The sequence below is a fragment of the Rhinichthys klamathensis genome, unplaced genomic scaffold (genome assembly GCF_029890125.1).
Source record: "Rhinichthys klamathensis goyatoka isolate OS25496 unplaced genomic scaffold, OSU_Roscu_1.1 h1tg000585l_1, whole genome shotgun sequence".
Classification (NCBI taxonomy): Eukaryota; Metazoa; Chordata; class Actinopteri; order Cypriniformes; family Leuciscidae; genus Rhinichthys; species Rhinichthys klamathensis.
In genome coordinates this window covers 535,030-554,956 of record NW_026607045.1, presented here as the reverse complement: position 1 = coordinate 554,956, position 19,927 = coordinate 535,030, and the positions used below count along the sequence as shown (strand labels likewise).

Sequence of the window (19,927 nt, the reverse complement as noted above, 5' to 3'; positions counted from 1 at the left end):
TGAGCCTGTGATTTTAAAATAGCAGCACAATTTCACAAGAAATAATTAACAAACAACACATGAGTTTGATGACCAAAGCTGTGAGAACACAGTGATATGCTGACACAGAGAGAACGAGCATCTTGGCCCCAAATCATCCTCCTATCTGTGGACACTCCTCCTTATATCTGCCTGAAGGCCTTCTGGACTAGAAGAAGAGCAGAGTCACAGAAAAAAAAAACACCAAAAAATAAATAAAGTGCTTACAGCACTGTTCTTTCTGGGGATCACGAACCCTTCCCATATTCAGCATCTACAGTATGTCAATTAGTCCTGACAGTGAAATGTCAATATTTTAATCATTAGAAATTGTTAAAAAGGAGGTGAATAGCAGGGTGAATAACAGTAAGTCTTAGGGGTGGACTTCATCACTTATAGTGCACTGATTCATTTTTATTTTTTTTATGAATTGCTGGTTGGCCATAATGCCTTAATTATATATGTAGGTACTCGCCCCGCTCTGTGCGGGCCTTGAACCCGGGTCTCCAGCATGGGAGATGGGCATGCCAACAAGGAGGCTAAAGACTGCAGCTTCTAGAGTCAATCACTAGTGCGCTTCTTGAGATCAGGGGAGTGAGGTTTACCTGCACAGCTCTTACTAGCTGGCCTCCGTTACACTCGCCCCCTAATCCTCACTCCCATCTCACGACACCAATGTAACCCCTCAGGTCCTACTCGCCCCGCTCTGTGTGGGCCTCGAACTCGGATCTCCGGCGTCAGTCGCTAGTGCGCCTCTTGAGATCAGGGGAGTGAGGTTTACCTGCACAGCTCTTACTAGCAGGCCTCCGTTACATATATGATATGCTGTGTGATATGTATGATATGTATTTAGGTATTTTTTTATTTAATGTCATACAGTAACTCAGCGTTTGTTGAAATGAAGTGCGGGCAAATCAGTCTTATAGAACCGAGCCATATTTAGGGACCAGAATTCATACTTAAGTTTCAAAACTCCCATGTTATTTTCATATAGGCTTATGAAGCAGATAAAAAACCAGGGAGGCCCATATTAAGAGGAAAAGAAACGGTTCTGATTCAATGGCAGATGGTAGTGGGTAAAACTATTTTAAAGATGTGCACCATATATAACACTTGTGTGTATGCGTGTGTGTCACTGATATACAGGAACAGACCCTGCATCTGTTAGCTGCTCATGTTTACCACTCTAACAAGGAACAGTAAGGGGGTAACATGAGCACTCTCTCTCTTACACACACACAGACAGTCTGGGTCCAAACAGCAGTGTAGCCAGGCCGAAACACGAGAGCCCCTGTGAACAATGGCGTTATTCTGAGGGGAGCAGATGAGATGGCAGACGGATGAAGGATGTAGTCAGAGATCCTGATTGGAGCTGATCATCAGAGACCGTGTGAACACAGACTGGGAACATGTTCAACTCACAAAATCTCTATACATTCCACCTCTCTTTCTACTTTTTATCTTTCTTTTTGTCTTGTTTTTATTATGTCACTGCCCACACAAAAGCCTGTAGGGGTGTCTGGCTAAGTAATGGTGTACCTCAGGGCTCAGTGCTGAGCCCTCTTCTTTTCCTCTATATACTAAACGTTATAAATGTGTGTGTGCATAGAGCACCCTTGAGTAGAAGTGTCTTCACCAGATGAAGCAAACTTAACAAAAACATCATGCAACAGGGGATCAGACCTCACCACAAACGCCTGCCTTAACACATCAGCTTCAAACACACACACACACTCAGTATACAGCCACATGCTTGCTGGTGTACACATACGGTAAGTCAAATGGAGAGTATCACAAATGCAGTGTAACTACTAAAATAACAATGATCATAAAAACAAAGCAAGAATGATGATAGATAGAAAGAGAGGGATGATATCAAGCGCTTATTCGTCGGCTCTCTGGAATACTTGAATCACAAAGAAACAGAAGGAAGTGGAAGAGGAAAGAGATGAAGTGAAAGGAAAATAGAAAGTAAAAGACTGACAGACAGAAAGTTGCAACAACAAAATGACAACAAAAGGAATTGGAAAGAGAGAGACAACATTAGCTTTTAGGGTGAGTCACTTTGCTGCAGAGTTTCTTACGACAGACTGAAAACCACTCTCGACAACAGTTTGCAATGCCAACTTACAATGTTTACGACATTGACAACTAGAGCATCGAAAAAACACTTAATCACTTCAGCTTTATGGTCCTCCTCCTCTCCACACTTGACATGATGTATAAAGTCTTTTTTTGCTTACCTCTGAGCTCCTTACTTTCTGTTCCTGCATGCTTCTCTGAGTGTGTGTGTGTGTGTGTGTTAAGTGAGTGTTCAATCGTACAGTAGAGAGGTGTTCATGTTCGGTGGAGTTGCTTCCTTTTCGCTGGGCAGACTCAGAGACTGTGCTCATCGGGTCTGTGTGTGTGTGTGAGCATGCCAGAGATGTGGGGAGGCCCTGAATCACTTCCTCACCGCTGCATCCAGCATTCTGCGGCACTCAGCAAGTCTACTGCAGGGAGCACAGCCAAGCAGCAACCAATAGAGGAAGGGCCATCGAGCCCACACAGAAAAAACGTACTGTAACACGGTTCCCGCTCAGGAGGCCGACACTTGACAGGTACAACAACAAGAGCTTTTGTAGCTTAAATGACTCTTAAATCAAGAGTACAGTTTAATAGTTACATAGTTAATATAGTTAATACTCATCACTATTACTACTGCTGTATTTTAATAAACATCTAACCCTAATATTAAGACTTTGGAAAATAAGTCATTCTTCACTGTTGAGCTACAAACATGAACGATGCTTCAAATAATGTGGTCTGTTAAGGAGAATTGTACTATTAATTTTCTAAGTAATCAGACTTATACTAAACAATGTTATCGTCCTAAAAGTGTGGAAGCCAATATAGTAATCGTTATAGTTAACGTTCTTTATAGCTCTTTTAAATATAGCATAGATAAAGATATATTCATATACATATAGATATGTTTTCATAGCATTCAGTTGGCATGTTTGTTTGAAGGACAGCATTGGGCAGGATGTGGAATAGTGTGTTTTGTCAATAAAAAATCAATTAAAAAATTATTATATAATTAGCCTTTTTTATCCGATTAATCGAAGAAATAATCAGCCAACTAATCGATTATCAAAATATATCGCTAGTTGCAGCCTTAATCTGTTATATTATTTAATAGACCTGAGCTAATGACTTAACAATTAATAGTTGTTCTTTTATTAAAGCTGCAGTCCGTAACTTTTTTGGGTTAAAAATTACCCAAAATACATTTTTGAGCAGGTACATAACCAGCCAGTGTTCAAAACTATCTGCTTGCCTTAGCTCAATTCAAAACGGTAAGCTTGTAATAATGTTTTTAATTCCAGTGGTACTGGTAGATTTCCGCGGGAGATTCGAGCGTGTCTTTGCGTCATTACGTCACATCTGTACACATAAAGAAGGAGTCTCGGCTAGTAGGCTATATTGCGTGTGAGGATGTTGGAGGTGGAGATTTATAGCCTTTTCTCACAGCACTTGATATAATTAAACTTATTAATTTGAAGGCGGATCCAGAAAGGGTCAAACGACAATCACCAGTGACAACTAGAGATTCACCCGCTGTAAAATGCAAAATTTCGGACTTCAGAGTGGCTAGAGAAAAAAAGAGACTGCAACCGGGCCCATGCAAAAACAAGGATACATATCGGAAGGACATTAAATGTAGTCACGCAATGCTGATGTTGTTAACATTAACAATTTGAGAACAAAGTATAATTTGCATGGTTTGACGTGATATGATAATCGATCGTTAGATTTAATCAGCGCGATTTACTGCAATGCTTTTTTCCCCAAAAGTGGATGTTACTTGTTCAGATTACATTTTCCGGTGAAAATTCTTATGTTGGTCATACTTCCAAAAAGTAGAATCTGTGATTCCGAATGACAGTATCCACACCGGCGCGGTGACTGACAGCCGCACATTCTCCTCAAAACATTGGATTCATCCGCGCTGTGCCGTGCCGAGGCACAACCCACGTAAAGTTGATAATTCCGCGAATAACTGCAATTACAGATTTCGAACAGAGATTGCGACAAAGAGGAAAAACTACGGACTGCAGCTTTAAATAATCTAAACAAAGATTAATAAATACAGCAAGAAATTAATTGTGAGTTAATGCTAAAGTCAATACAATCTCTGCAGAGATTCAACAATCTTAGCCCATTCACACAGAACATGTTGTTGCATTCCATTACGGAGCTTTTCCCATTAATTTGTCATTTTTGTAAAAAATTTTTTTTAACAATTTATTTGTTAAAAAAACGTGCCTCGAAAGCTGTCAGGGTTTTTTTCCTGTTACACTGTCCGCACCTCACTTTTTTAAATGCAAAAACCCAAGTAATTTCTAGGAACTAAAATGTAATAGAGACTTGATGATGGGCGCTTCTGACTTAAGAGAAACCTGGAAATCACCCAGGACACCCTACAAAGCAATGACCTGGCAACCACCCTGGCATAATGGTGGCAAGTTTTGCACAGGCAAACACCACTCACATTTTCTTCAGAATTTTTAAGAATCTATACTACACTGGTTAACTATAATGGGTTATTTGTGTTAGTGTCTGTTAGCAAAGCCTGACAGGAACAAGCTGTGCTTGTGTGATTATTATGTGAATGCGATAGTGACAGACAGCCGTGAATATGTGTGTGTGTGAATTAGAACTGCAGCAGGTTTAATGAAGCTGTAGTGGGTAATGTGGTAATGTTGACTCTGCATGCACTAATGAGAACACATGGAAACCACACATATATGCAATGAACAAACACATGCAAAAAGGGAACACAAGCTTGTCTGCTTCTAAGAAAGCTCCAGGGGAACAGGCAAGAATTCCACAATGTTCAACAAAGACATCAAACATCAAAACCACTGTTTGACTGCTTGTTAAAGCCAGATGAAACCCAGATGAAATAAAGCTACCATGACCAAAAAACACTGAATCCAGTCAAATATAAAGATATGCAAAACGATCAGGCACTGACTATAATAAAATCTCATTAATATTCTTGTCACAAAATGGACATAACCGTTATCTTGAGAAAAGAAAAGAACAATTTACCAAATTGTTCTAGCACACTGCAGGTCCAGGATGGAGTAGACATATCCATAACTCTCTGCAAGCATTACTGCATTCCTCAACAGAATTTAATAAGATTTCCTTGTGAAATATTCATGACTGCATGACTCAAAGCTTCCTCAACATTTTTAGCAGATGGGTCAGTACTGTCTCTTTCTCCCAGTCTGAATTCACATGCCGGAAAGCCCTATGGTCCCCGGCTGCACACACACACATACCCGTTGGAAAAGCTACAATGCAGAGCATTACTGTGCACAATGTGTTCGGACAGAGTGTTTCCTTTATGTGAGAGGGCAAAGAAATAAATCTAGCTCCATTCCTGGCTCAGACTATCATTATCTTGAAGAGAGGATATGCAGCATGTTAATTGCCATCAGCTGGCTCTTCAGCCCAAATAAAAATTCTAAAACAGTGAATAATAGAGATAAAATCCTTTAGCTCATAATCTTACTTTAAGTTTTTTTTTTTATAGGCCTAAGTATTTATTTATTGCAGTGAATGGGACACTTGCCCCGTCATCAATGAGAATAGCATATTTCTGCATTTATAAAGGGACACTCCACCCCAAAATGAAAATTCTGTCATCTACTCAAGTTGTTGCAAACCTGTATGAGTTTCTTTCTTCTGCTGAACACAAAGGAAGATATTTTGAAGAACGATTGGAACTTTGGCACCATTGACTTCCATAGTATTTTTTTTCTACTATGGAAGTCAATGGTGCCAAACAACTGTTTGGTTCCAATCGTTCTTCAAAATATCTTCCTTTGTGTTCAGCAGAAGAAAGAAACTCATACAGGTTTGCAACAACTTGAGGGTGAGTAAATGATGACAGAATTTTAATTTTTGGGTGGAGTATCCCTTTAAGAAAAAGACATTAATGACTTTACGAATGCTTTTGATGACTCTAGAGACAGAAGTCCAGATCTTTGGCAGATCGCTGTGGTACACTATCAACAATTACCATGGTTAACAACTCAAAGAAGAAAGAATGGTCAACTAAAGTAGTATTTGTGCACAATTTACAGTAAAGAAAAGTCCAAAGAAAATATCAACCATATCAATTGATTTGTTCGGACAGTTCATGTACAGTAAATGTAAATACAGTTAAAAAAAGTAATATTGTGAAAAATTATTGCCTTAAAGGGGTCATATAATGGTACATACACTTTTTCAAGTTGATTGTACTGAAATGTGTGTTGCCAGTGCCTGTACACAACCATCATATAATGATAAAAATCCATCCAGTTAGGGCTGGGCTATATGGCCAAAAAAATTATCACGATAATTTTTTTATATCAGTCGATATCGATATTTATCACGATAAATGTCAAAAATTTATTTCCTTTAAGTTTTTCAGATTTTTGCTCCTAAGTGAAAGTTGTAGAAACCAGAGCGTTAATTGTGGTTTTAAACTACTCTTTATTGTCAGAACATATCATGACAAACAGGTGGACATTTCACAAATCTCAGGTAGAACATTCCAAGATTTTTTTCCATTTTTCCTTAACAAAATAAATATCTTAATAGAAAAATTAATTTCTTAGTTTCTGCATGTGCTAATGGGGGATATTGTTTCAAGTCTTGAAACAGGTTTGTGTGTCCTGACTTTGATGGCAGGTATCTTCAGCAGTTTGCGGTGCAGGCTGCAATATTAATATTAGGCCTACATATTTTGTCTCGAAACGCATATTTGACAGTGAGTTGACAGTAGTATTAGCTTGAGTTAGGATGCAGATTTACTAAGCTAAATTTATGTTCATTAGCAAAAACAGTAACATCTGTTTAAAAAAATAATGACCTCAATTTAATTAGGTAAAATGTAATATTCTGACTGTTTAAATTTTATTAAAATAAACCATTGGTCATCCAGTATCATGCATTTAGATCATGATAACCACAGATAAAACCAGGCATAGCCTACAGTAGGCTATAGCACCTCACTATCATGGCAAAATGTAACTTGGTTTTTGGTATTTGTATTTGTATGAAAAACAGTAGTCTACATACATTATTAAATACTGTAATTATATTCCATTAGTTCTTTAATACATTGTCTACATTAATAATAATACAATTCAATATGTATATCCTACATTTCATGGTGCAGTTAATATTACTAGGCTAACGTAACGTTACATGGTATCCATCCATGGTAAATGGATTCAGTATCAATTCAGATTCTGACTGTATCACAGTGTTTCTCCTGTTTGTCAGCGCTGTTTCATCTGCCTTTAAACTGGTTTAAATCACCGAGACTTTTGTGTTCTTCACTGAATTCAAGCGCATCTCACTCATAGACAGTATGATCTCACTGGATTCTCAGTGCGCTTCGCTGCGGTTTGCGATATTTTTTTCCACAGGATGGTAGGGGAAGACTCGTGAATATTCATCAGGGAACTCATCCCTGATTGGTCTGATGACCTACCCCCTAACCCCGCCCCTAAACCTACCCGTCACTGGGGGTCTGATGACCTACCCCTAACCCCGCCCCTAAACCTACCAGTCACTGGGGTTAAGACCAATCAGGGATGAGTTCCCTAATGAATATTCATGAGTCTTCCCCTACCATCCTGTGAAAAAAAATATCGCCTGCGGTTTGGACTTTGAGCCGAGCGGATAAACGGTCCGTGTGGCGCGTGGTTCAAATGAGTTTCGTTCCGCTTTTTTTGCGCATAAACATTATCGAACATGTATCGAGCTCTTGATATCGTTGTATCGAGTAAAAATTATATCGCGATCTATTATCGTTATCGTTTTATCGCCCAGCCCTACATCCAGTGTTTTTTTTTTATCTCCTTATATGTTTTTCCGTCTCAAATCGAGCAGTTCGGCCGTGTGACATCACACGGTCGGACGCCCCTCCAACGATTGTTGATTGACAGCAGCGTTTCAACACAGACCCGCCCTCAGCGAGCTGTCATAGCCATAGAGTATCATTGTTGATACGCTGGAGCAGAATGGCGTCTAAGCGATTGTGGTGTTCTGTTCTTGGGTGTAATAACGAACACAGCAGTCATTTTGTTCCTAAATCCGAACCGCTGAAGACGCAGTGGCTGAGTTTTGTTTTTGAAGGGAATATTCCCCACGATCAACGTCAATGCTTTCATGTTTGCGCGAATCATTTCTCACCAGACTGCTTTATGAACAAGGGTCAGTATGAGCTGGTTTTGCTAAGAAGCTGCTCCTGAAAAAAGAATCGGTACCAACTATTCGTGTTCCTGCTGCACCTCCAGAAGAAGTAAGTGTAAAGTTTTATTAACCTTTATATTAATCTTTGCAAATCGCTTGCACGCTTCACGATGAATGTGGCTAAGGTTTACACTCAGGTTACATTACGGCATGTTTTCTATGTATGACGTTCTCAACAGAATTCATAATCCCACGTTTATAATGAACAACGCATTATGGTTATTGTGTTATTACAAACATCAGTAAACACATAGCGTTCGTATCTCACTATTCTACCCTGCCAGTACAAAGATAGATCAAAGTGACATTACGTTAACCAACCATTCAGAAATGTCCTGTTCGAGCCTTAATTGTCGAACTTCTTCGGGCCGTCATCTTGTTCCGGGTCCGACTCCGGTTCAAACTGATACGGTTGCACAGATGTGTCCTCAGATACTCCCGCTGCCATTCTTTCTCCAAAATATACCCTCAAATGTTGTCAAGGCAACACTCCACGTGTGTTGTGTCAAAACGCCCGCAGAACAGAGGGGCGGAGTGAGATAAGCTCATTATCATTTAAAGGCATATGCACTGAAACGGCGTGCTGAAAACAGAGCTGTTTTTGACCAGGTAAAATGAGTGTTTTTTTTTACAATACTAATGAGAATTTTTAATGAAAGTATATTACAAACTTTTCATTTAGACCCTAAAGAATCAAATTAGCTTGTTTGAAAATAGCATTATATGACCCCTTTAAAAAAAGAAAAAATTCTTCATGTTCAATCATTCTAGCTTCCACAACACATGTAAATCAAGTCTACTGATTCATGATGCTTCAGAAGGAGAAGGAAGGTTGTGTGTAACAGTGCTGATGTGGGAGAGAGTATTGGGTAATGTTACTGAACAATGCTTGCCTTAAGTTCTGAGATGCCCACTGGTATAGACAGATCAAGTGTGTTATTATACAGCCCACTGATGCCAGAGAGAAAAAGACAGATAGAGCTCAGTTTCACTCCTCTACACACATCCACCCCCATACATACTCTCACATGCAGGCTTCTACACACACTGGCATTAATCTCCTTCCACACATATGCAACACCTCACACTCACACTAAGCCCCCCCCCCCCCCCCCACCCCACACACACACACACACACACACACATTCAATCATGTATCAAACACACACTGCAGAATTGTTACTATAAATGCTCAAGAACCAAATCATGGTTTTTGGCTTCACATGCACACTTCCTCTCTTTCCATCGACAGCATGTCCACCCCTGCACCCTCGGCATCATGTTTACTGCCAGCTTGATGCACGAGAACACAGCTTCTCTCAGATAAATCCATTACAAGCTGCAGAGGAAAGCAGAACGCCACCTCCTCCAGACAAGTAGCATTTTTCCAACATAAAATGGGACGAGTCTCCAACGAAATCTTCTCTATATGCATGTCCGCAAAGAATAGAGAACAGCCGAGGTATATCTAAAATGGTCAATTTGCACCTGTGTTTCAGAGCTTACTTTCTGTAGTCTTCAACAAAGTTTGTGTATAAAGCAGAGATGACTGTCACAGGCAGCACACCTCCCCACATTGCATTATCAGGGCACTTCCTGCTCTGTCAGCAGAGGAAGGTGTGGGAAGTGAGGCTGACAGGTGCAGTAACAGTTTCTTGCATATCAAACACCTCTCACTCTTCAGCAGCCAAACTCTAGATTGAAAACTGCAGCAAAAAAGGAGTGGGACAGTCAGACATAATTATGAAGATATTAACTATACTTCTACATACCAAATAAACACACACACACAGATAGATAGATAGATAGATAGATAGATAGATAGATAGATAGATAGATAGATAGATAGATAGATAGATAGATAGATAGATAGATAGATAGATAGATAGATAGATAGATAGATAGATAGATAGATAGATAGATAGATAGATAGATAGATAGATATTGGTACTACGGCTGTCAAAAAAAACCTCCAACACAACACAAAATAATTTATGGTAAAATCAGCCAACTAAAACTTGATAGAAAAATATCCACCTGTGCAGCCACATTGCACACTTGTACAGCCCCATGTGACACTCACACATGTAGAGTACACACAAAAGTTCACACTCACAGCATGGTCTTACCTTCACATTGGACCTCAGTGCACAATAACAAGCAAAAAACATTGCAGGTATTGTGTGGCATAAGGATTGGTGTGGCAGCAAAGCTTCTTAAGGAAAGGAAATCAAGATGAGGAAGAAAAGAGTCAGAGGCGGATCACATCCCTCGGTGTGCGCTCCCAGCAGAGCATTGTGGCGGGTTGCCGTATCGGAATCTCTGGGCAAGGGACTCGTAGTACGTACACATGGGCATCAGGCATGCAGGGAGAAATACGCTATGCTTTGTTGCTGGATGAGGCATTTCAGCTGACAGCAGTAGGAAAGGCACACCACTAAACGGGGGATTCTCTCTTTCTGTCTTTTCTCTCTCCCTCTCTCTCTTTAATACAGCAAAAAGAAGAGGCAGGAACTGAGAGAGGGTGAAGATTTTGGAGGTTACTTGATACTATTACTGCACCAGATTCAATAGGCACATACTGTAAAACAGCAGCAGGTAGAAAGTATTAGGAATGGCGGTCTTTATTTTAATAATTTCCACTTGTGCACAGACACCCTGTGTTGTTATATAACACTCCTTAAGACACACTCTCTCCAGTGTAACGCTGCATTCATTAGACCAGCTGTAAGCAGCGGGTCTGTCATTTAAACCACAATTGGGGATACATTGTGCTTTTGGGGAATGTTTGTGGGATGGTTTGATCCACATTTGAATATGTCAAAACACAACGCATCCAATAAGATTACCCACTGGGTGTTTAGAGAATGCATTAGAATGCAAATCAGAAATGAACTTTAACAGTGGAATCATAAAAATAACCTGCATCCTGTTTTTCAAGTGCCAAAGTCCATTGAAAAAAATACACATTAAAGTTGCACTTCCATTTGACATGTTTAAGGGTACAGATTCTTGACGTTTGGATCTGAGGTAAATATCTGCAAGGCATTTGCCCCTGTACTGGTCATTAGTTCATCTGCTTTAAATGATAAAAGTCCAGACTGCACTGGCATATAACAAACACAAGGGGGCAGGAGTCTAACTCATTATATACTCCCCGTCTTCATCTCTCCCTGCAGTGGTGGACACATGTTAAAGAATATAGCTTTTCCTTACTATTTCTGTCTAAGATAGATACACAAAGTGTGCACAGCAGGATCATAATTTCTTGTCAACCATGTAAGCACTCACTTTGCTGTGAATGTGTTAATTCATCTTAGCGCAAAAGAGTCCCACTAAGGGTAGAATGAAATTAGGAGAGACAGACTAATGACTCACAGACCTTGAGAAGAATGAGTGTACTCGAAATAAATCACACCTCTCAAAACCTCCACACACACACACAAGGGATGGGCATTTTTGTCAATTTCTCATTTTCGATCATTGATAGGTCTCAAAAAACGAGTAGCCTACTCGAGTACTCGGGGGCAGGGCGGGGCATGTGCGGGGGCGGGGCGTGTCCGTCATGAAAATGAAAATATTTTAAAAGGAACACGGCGACTTTTTGAGACTTTAGCTTATTCACCGTATCCCCCAGAGTTAGATAAGTCCATACATACCTTTTTCATCTCTGTGCGTACTGTAACTCTATCTGACGCACCCACCGCTAGCCTAGCTTAGCACAAAGACTGGATGTAAATGGCTCCAGCTAGCATACTAATCCCAATAAGTGACAAAATAACGCAAACATTTTCCTATTTACATGTTGTGATTTGTATAGTCACAGAGTGTACAAATAACAAGGTCATATGAGACACAGCCATCTTTTAACCATATAAATATTGGGAACTATATTCTCAGAAGGCAAAGCACTGCTACTTGGGCGGAGTGATTACCGCAGCACCTGAGACGCACCGTGGTGAGGAGCAGAAAGTTCGTTCAGAGTTGGAGTAATAGAGTCAGCAATAACTGGATAGTAAAAGCATAGTTTACAATCATGGGTGTTCGCTGTATTGTAAAGAGCTGCGACAATAAACAGTGGAGACCAGGTAATACCATGATGTTTCATAGAATTCCAACCAAAAACGCTGACCTGATGAATCAATGGCTAAGTTACTTGCTCTGGATATAACGTTAGATCCAAACACACCTGAAGAGATCATCAAGGACCATCGTGCATTTAAACTTCCGTTGTTAATCCGCGTTCAGTGACACTGCTGACGTAAGACGCTGCTGACGTGTAATCTGGTGCACCGAGCTTCGTTTACAGTCTGAGGGAGACGCACGCTGTAAACAAAACAATCTTCGCAAACATGTCTAAGGATATCGACACAGAGGAAGACTTGCATTTTTTTGCCCAGCCATATTTATTTGAACCCGAATACACGGACGCACCAGATAACACGTCAGCAGCGTATTACGTCATCAGCATCACTGCGGACTCGTGAACGCGGATTGACAACAGAACACGGAAGACAATACAATGCCGAATAAAGTCGTAGTTTTTTGTTATTTTTGGACCAAAATGTATTTTCGATGCTTCAAAACATTCTAACTAACCCACTGATGTCACATGGACTACTTTGATGATGTCTTTATTTCCTTTCTGGACAAGGACAGTATACCGTACATACATTTCCAATGGAGGGACAGAAAGCTCTCGGCCTAAATCTAAAATATCTTAAACTGTGTTCCGAAGATGAACGGAGGTCTTACGGGCTTGGAACGACATGAGGGTGAGTCATTAATGACATAATTTAAATTTTTGGGTGAACTAACCCTTTAAAGGTGCTATATGTAGTTTTTAGCAGCCTCTAGCAGTGATGTTTCAGATTGCAACAAGAGCGCTCGTGCTCGTAAGCATCACACATCATGCTGGAAACTCATGTAAACTCTCACTGCAACGTTACAATAATAGGAAACTTTAACCAGCTTGACGTTGAACTAATGCTCCATGCTCGTACCATGATAACGTTACATTGACCACATTTAGCCGACATGAGGTGTTATCTAGCATAAGGCATTTGGTAACGCTTCCTTTTACAGTACAGTACTTACGTGTACTTACAGTGTACTTACCTAGAAAGTACTGGCTAATATAAGGTAAGTACATGGTTTAGGGGTAGGTTCAGGGTTAGTACCTAGTTATTACCCAGTAATTGTAATTACTATAATAAGTACATAGTATGTACATGGGTAACAGGACTGTAAAAGGAAGCGTTACCGGCATTTCACTAACTATTCGTGAATCTAAAACAAAGCGGAGGTCTCTCTATAATTCAAACGCTCTGCCGACGTTGATCCGTGTTTTCGTCCTGAGTCGATCCGATTGCCTGACAAGCTTCAGCAGATTTTTTTTGTTTTTTTTATATTTTTGTGGAGTTTGTGTTGGAGTCTGTGTTGTGCTCCAGGCAGGTCGTTTTGGGGTGTTATCAGATTCCATGTCGTTAGCTGGAGTGCCGTCGCATAGACTGCATATAAAAAGGAGAGAGGCTCGGGAGCACGCATGCACGTCACATCCGATGGATTTCGCAGAAAATCCGACCCGGAGACGTCGCATGGAAAAGGGAATACTGGCCTTCAGAGGTAATAGCAAAACCCGACAAGTGGATCATTGTAATGTGTGATTACAACCCCTTCACACACAGGCAATAAAAAAGGATTTATTTTAGAAGAAAAGTTACATATAGCACCTTTAAGGTCTTATCTTGTTAAAATTACAAACTTATACTGTATTTACCAAACATGGTTAATTGTGCCAAGTCAATCTATCAAGTCGAAGGGAAAATCTGTGTTGGATGAACAAGTCCTACGTCCAAAAAACTGTTACCGTCTGTGCAAAATACGCCTGAGGAAAACCACTGGTGTGGAGAATTCAAATGTGGATTTGAGGGAGAGCGAGTGGAGCCAAACCAGCCGGTGCAGAACACCGAAATAAACATCCCCAAGAGAATACAAATATTCATTGTCACAAGTTTCAAGATATGGTGAGTAGCCTATTAAAGTTTTGCTTCAAGACCCGGTATAAAGTTAAAAGGACATTTTGTAGAGCCGCGATTTCATGCATTCATTGGTTTTCTTATTCAACCATTAATTTTTTATTGCTCGTGTCAATAACTTTCAGCAGTCCCGAAAAACTGTAGGCTATAGCCTATACATAACGCGAAATATACGTTAAAGCAAAATCTACATCGACTGACATGTCTGTCTCATCCTCATTATATATTCTGTCACTTGCCAGATGTGATGCAAGGGAACTTTGTCATTAATGTTATTTTTTTTTTCTTTTTTTTTTGCCGGTTTTTAACCTATGCTGCTTTTGAAAGTTTTCTTCAGCACATCAAAACATAAAATAAAATTGGACCAACAACACGGTTCAGACTGATCTCATGAAATGGCGTATGTATGACACGCCAATTCATATTTCCATTTTTGGCGTGCTATCAACACGCATAATCGCTTTTCAGCGTGTTTATCAACGCCTTTGACTTAACGTTATATTACTGTATTATGTATATATAAATATATGACCTACCCCAACCCCGTCCCTAAACCTACCCGTCACTGGGGTTAATACCATTTATGAGTCTTCTCCTACCATCCTAGGAAAAGAAATATCGCTCCACAGATGTAGATATAGATTTAGCTTCGTTTCGCTCGGACATTTAACGGCGTACACATACACGCGGAATCACTCGGACATTTAATGGCGTAGACATACACGCAAAAGATTTCGGCGTGGACATACACGCGGATAGCTCAAAATGTGTATAGATAACACGCCACTTGAATTGAAAGTGGCGTGTATGTTTACGCAAAGTCATGATGTCATGTTGCACGGTTTGGTAAACTACATTTTTTCATTGGCTCCTCAACATATTTCTGATTGAGCCCATGCTAATAGACTGTTGCCACAATTGATAAAATTCAATTCACAGAAATTCAATAAGGCCAACATTTAGAAGTGACCAGTCACTAGAAATTTTTGAGTTGGAGAGGTCTGAATTTTTTTACAGTGAAGGATCAATACTGAAAACTGGAGAAACGGCTGCAGCTTTTTCATCACAGGAATAAATTACACTTTCAAATATTTCTGTATTTTTAATCAAGTAAATGCAGCCTTGGTGAGCAGCAGTGTAGATTAGGTGGTGTAACAATATATTGTGTCACAATATATAGCAATACAAAAATGCAATAATATGTATCTTGGATAGTGACAATATGCATTGTTGTGTATAGTTCACCCAAAGTAAAATTTCTGTGTGAGGAAAAAATTTCAAGTTTTCAAGTTTTAGTGTCAATATACTACAATAAACTATATAATGTAGTGTTGAATATAATCTATATGCCTGATAATGCCAAATGTCTTATATTACCAGTAAAAAGTGGCCTACATTATTTTAAATATAGTCAGTGAGAGAGTGAAAGCATATTCGACTAAAATTATAAAGTAAGTAACTTGGCGCTTCAAATAAAGATTCTATCAATTACATTGGTACACTACTAGGTGGCGGCAAGTGACTGTTAAAAATGGATTTGTCTTTGAATCATTCAAAAACTCTGATTCATTCATCCAGTAATGAAGCAAGTGAAGTCCTTCTGAGTGAGTCATTAAATCATTCATTCAAACCAATTGTCTTTAAATATTCATTCTAATTAATTAAACATTTAATTCAATTTAGTTAAGTTCAGAATCGTGGGAGATCTCTGTGATCTCTATTTGAAACAAAAAAATCGTGATTCTCAATGTATCTAGGATTGTGCATCACTAGCCTCAGCGCTGGTCATTGCATTGAATCAATGCCATTGGTCTCTATTAGGGCTGTCACTTTACGTTCGAAAATCGATTGCACAATCGATCGGACCAACCAACACAAGTTTCGAAAACGAAAATAGGGAATCGATTTTAACGGCCTTTTTTTTTCTTTTTTTTTTACCAAAAATGTGTTTTAGGTGGACAGATCAATACAGTATCAGAACATGTAGGATGCTGGAAAATAACAATGTCTTTTCTGTTGACCAAATTCGCTATTACTTCAATGCAAGTGAACAAGCGCGCCGTTATTTGCTGCTTAGTGACGTGTGTGTGTGTTCAAGTCATAGTGTTCAAGTAAGCCAGAAATGCGCAGATTCTGTGCAATACGCTGTATTTAATATATCATGAGGACTCACGAGTTGCGTATTTGCGCTAAATCCGCGCAGATTTGTCTTTCCCCAGCAAAGTGAGTAAACACAGAAACACGCCAGATTGGCTCGTGATTTGACAGCGTTTCCCGCCAAAGTTCATTTTTACTCGCCTTTGGCGGGTCGGAGGGTGATAATTTCAATCCCTGAAGTTTGCACTCCTGTTTATCATTGTGCACGAAACTTCACGCCAATAAATCATCAGAAATATTGCGACTTGTGCGCGTCCCAAGCGCCCTCTTTACGCTCGTCCTAATGCCTGTTAGGTGTCTGTGGATTTGCCTGTATTTGGTGTTGAAAACGGAAACGTCTTTAGACATGGAAAATCGATTTTACAATCGATTCAATGAACACTTATGTCTCAAAAATCGATCAGGATTTTTCCACAAAAGTGACAGCCCTAGTCTCTATTAAGTAAAGCATCAGCTTCAGTGTTACCCAGGTGACTCATTGCTGGTCAGTGGAACCTTGTAAAATGGTGTTCGAAGTTAAAATAATTTCAACACCTTGTTTCATGAATGAATGAATCAGCGTTTTTTAACATATTAGTTGAATGAATGGTTTAATGACTCACTCAAAGACGGTCTTTTGTCGCCACCTAGTGGCGTAACAATGTAACCTGCACTGACTGACAGGCTGTCTAACGCACAGAGAAAAGCAGTACTGATAGTGGTGAAATATCAGCAGTTTTAGAAAGCCTCTCGTCCAGTCAGATTCGAGGATCAGAACTAACTGTTATACAAACACAATCCCAACAAGCTTATTTTTAGGTTTATGTTCTGTTATGTGGACCCTTATTTTGACATTCTGTTCTGTTACCTTTAGTTCCTGTTTCTCCTCGGTTTAGTTTCATTGGTTACCGATTATGTCCTCCTTTGTTTCTATAGTTACGTATTAGTTTCACATATGTCTAGTTTACTTTCCTTTGTTCTACCCATAGACATAATAAATACATAGACGCCCTATTGGCCGCTTTGGAACGTTGCTGCGATACGTCAACGGGTCCGCCATTTTGCGGAGGGCAAGACTGCACTGTAATCAAATGTAAGTAAACGGGGGAGCTGCATTTTTTCTGGATAAAAACAAACTGTTTTTACATTTATCAACAGATTTCAGTGGTTTGTATGTGGTGTACAAAAAGTTCCATCTCTAGTTATTTAAAATCTCGATAGTTAGACTTGTAAATATTTTTTTTTAATAAAGAATGGTCAAAGCTCAGGCTTGTCATGTATTTGGCTTTTTATTCTTGGATAAGAATGGTGAAGACCCCCATACTGAGATATAATTTAAGTTTTCTTATTGTGGAAAAAGCATTTTCTGTGATTGACCAGATTTTAGCAATAACAAAGATAACTGATGGATCCTTTATAATAATACGTTATGGTACAACTACAGTGCAATGCAAATAGTAAATATAACATAAAGTGAGAAGTAATAGTAAATAGTTTAGTCAATAAATTAAACAAATAGTATACAGCAAATAAAATCGTAATGATTAGTATAATTATATAATATCATAAGTACAATAATACAATCATAAAAATATTGATAATAGCATAGTTTATTAATAATACTATAATAATAGCAATAGAATAAGAAATATCAATTACAGAATATAGACAATAAAAAAAATAAGTTAAATAGTGACTTTAATATTTAACTCTTTTTGTTAAATTTCAGTTTTATTGATCAGTAATAGCCATTATAACAGAAGTAGCTTCAGTCAAACATACAGCAGGATACAATGTTAAAATAGCCTAAATATAAAGTTATGAAACTTCACTTTGCCCTCAGCCAAAACGATTTACCAGGGAACCATTTATAGATTAATGAGACCAAAGATCGCCCGTTAGATATACACAAGACGAATTATATCTCATGTTTAACCACTAGACTACAGACATCCGAGTCAGCGGCAAAACTTCAGAAGCACTGGCCGAGGTACGGCTGTTCCAGGCGGGGTAGACGATCGCTGAGCGCATCTTACAGCTCCGAAAACGTCAGATCAAATTTTTAAATAGGCGCTATTTTTATAAACAAACCACATATTTTAGCTTTAAACAACTACATTGTCGACTGAAAAACTATTTAAACTACATTTCGTGACACAATAACAGTAGTATTTTTAAATGTATCCTCTGAACTTACTATTACTAATTAAATCATGACCAAATACAACCAAAAACAAACGTTCAGTCTTGCTTGTGAAAGGTAATTCCTCGAAAGCTGTTTTCAATTGTGTGGCGATGTGTACAGCCCCAAACAGCGCACAAAACATGCATTTTTCTCAATTCCCGGTATGAGAGGTATGGGAAAGTTGCCATCCCCAACATGGCGGCGCCGTTGACGTACGCTCCAGCGGCCAATAGGGCGTCTATGTATTTATTATGTCTATGGTTCTACCCATGTTTATATAGCCCTGTGTTTCAGTTATTCTTGGTCAGTTCTCTTTTATACATTGTGTGGTTTGTGTTATTCTCTTGCGTGTTCATTTAGAGTTGTTTGGATTATTAATAAAGACTGTTTTTTTTGTGTGCCTGCTGACCAAATAGTAATATTTATATAGCAAATTTTTTTTTTTAAATGCCGATAATACCGCAATATTGATCCACTCAAAATCACCGCAAGGGAAATTCCTTCACTGCGACAGCCCTATGTGTGTGTATATATATATGTATATGTATAAATCAGAGTGCCAGTTCAGAGCTAGGTGGTGTTGTGAGGCGCGGACGAGCGCCAGCATGCAGTGGGAGGCATCGGAGATGCCTTAGAGAATATATTTTTGGTGCCAGCCTCCCTGTTACCAGGGAAACTAGTTGTTCTGTGGTTAGCAGCTTTACAGTATAGATGAGCTCAAGAGAAAACGGGGGAGAGAAGGAAAGAGAAAGGGAGAGAATGAGGGGGTGACAAGAGAGAGGGAGTGCTGAGGCTGAAGACTGAGGGGGTGGAGAAAGAGAGGTGAGAGAAAGAGCGGAGGCGACTGAATTCACAAATTAGCCACTGGGAACTGCAGCTTTAGCTACCAAAATAGCTTTTTATGTGAGAGAGAACACCAGATAGTCTGTCCGAGGCCAGTTTCAGAGGGGGTATAGAGACTTTTCAGCTAAGAAAACTTCACTTCACTTGCTGTGACCTGACGTTCAGCCTTGAACAGAAATAGATGCAGAAAGACGCACTGGACAAAAATGGATGTATAAGCTAAAACCGTGGATAGGACGAGAGAGACAAGCAGGCAAAGCTGCACTGAAGCCAAAACACTTTAACAAGCACAAATATATCTCCTCCCAGAGGCAGCTCCTGCTGAAGCAATGAGTCATACACTCTTGCTCTTGCACATACACACACGCTCCCTCCTTCTCCTTTAACACAGATACATGTTAAA

At 39.4% G+C, this 19,927-nt stretch overlaps 1 protein-coding gene across 31 annotated transcripts in view; it reads right to left on the bottom strand.

Annotated features, from left to right (window-relative positions):
- dlg2 (discs, large homolog 2 (Drosophila)) overlaps positions 1-19,927 on the bottom strand; it is a 298,249-nt gene that overhangs the window by 186,848 nt on the left and 91,474 nt on the right. The window contains exon 1 of one of the 31 annotated variants that reach the window (XM_056240237.1): positions 10,452-10,760. The exons of 28 other annotated variants lie outside the window; for them this stretch is intronic. In XM_056240237.1, coding sequence (XP_056096212.1) covers positions 10,452-10,493 — 42 coding nt within the window. In that variant the 5' untranslated portion in view covers positions 10,494-10,760. Of the gene's footprint in view, positions 1-2,261; positions 2,405-10,451; positions 10,761-19,927 lie in introns of those variants that run through there. 2 more of the 31 variants (XM_056240228.1, XM_056240234.1) reach the window with 2 other exon arrangements.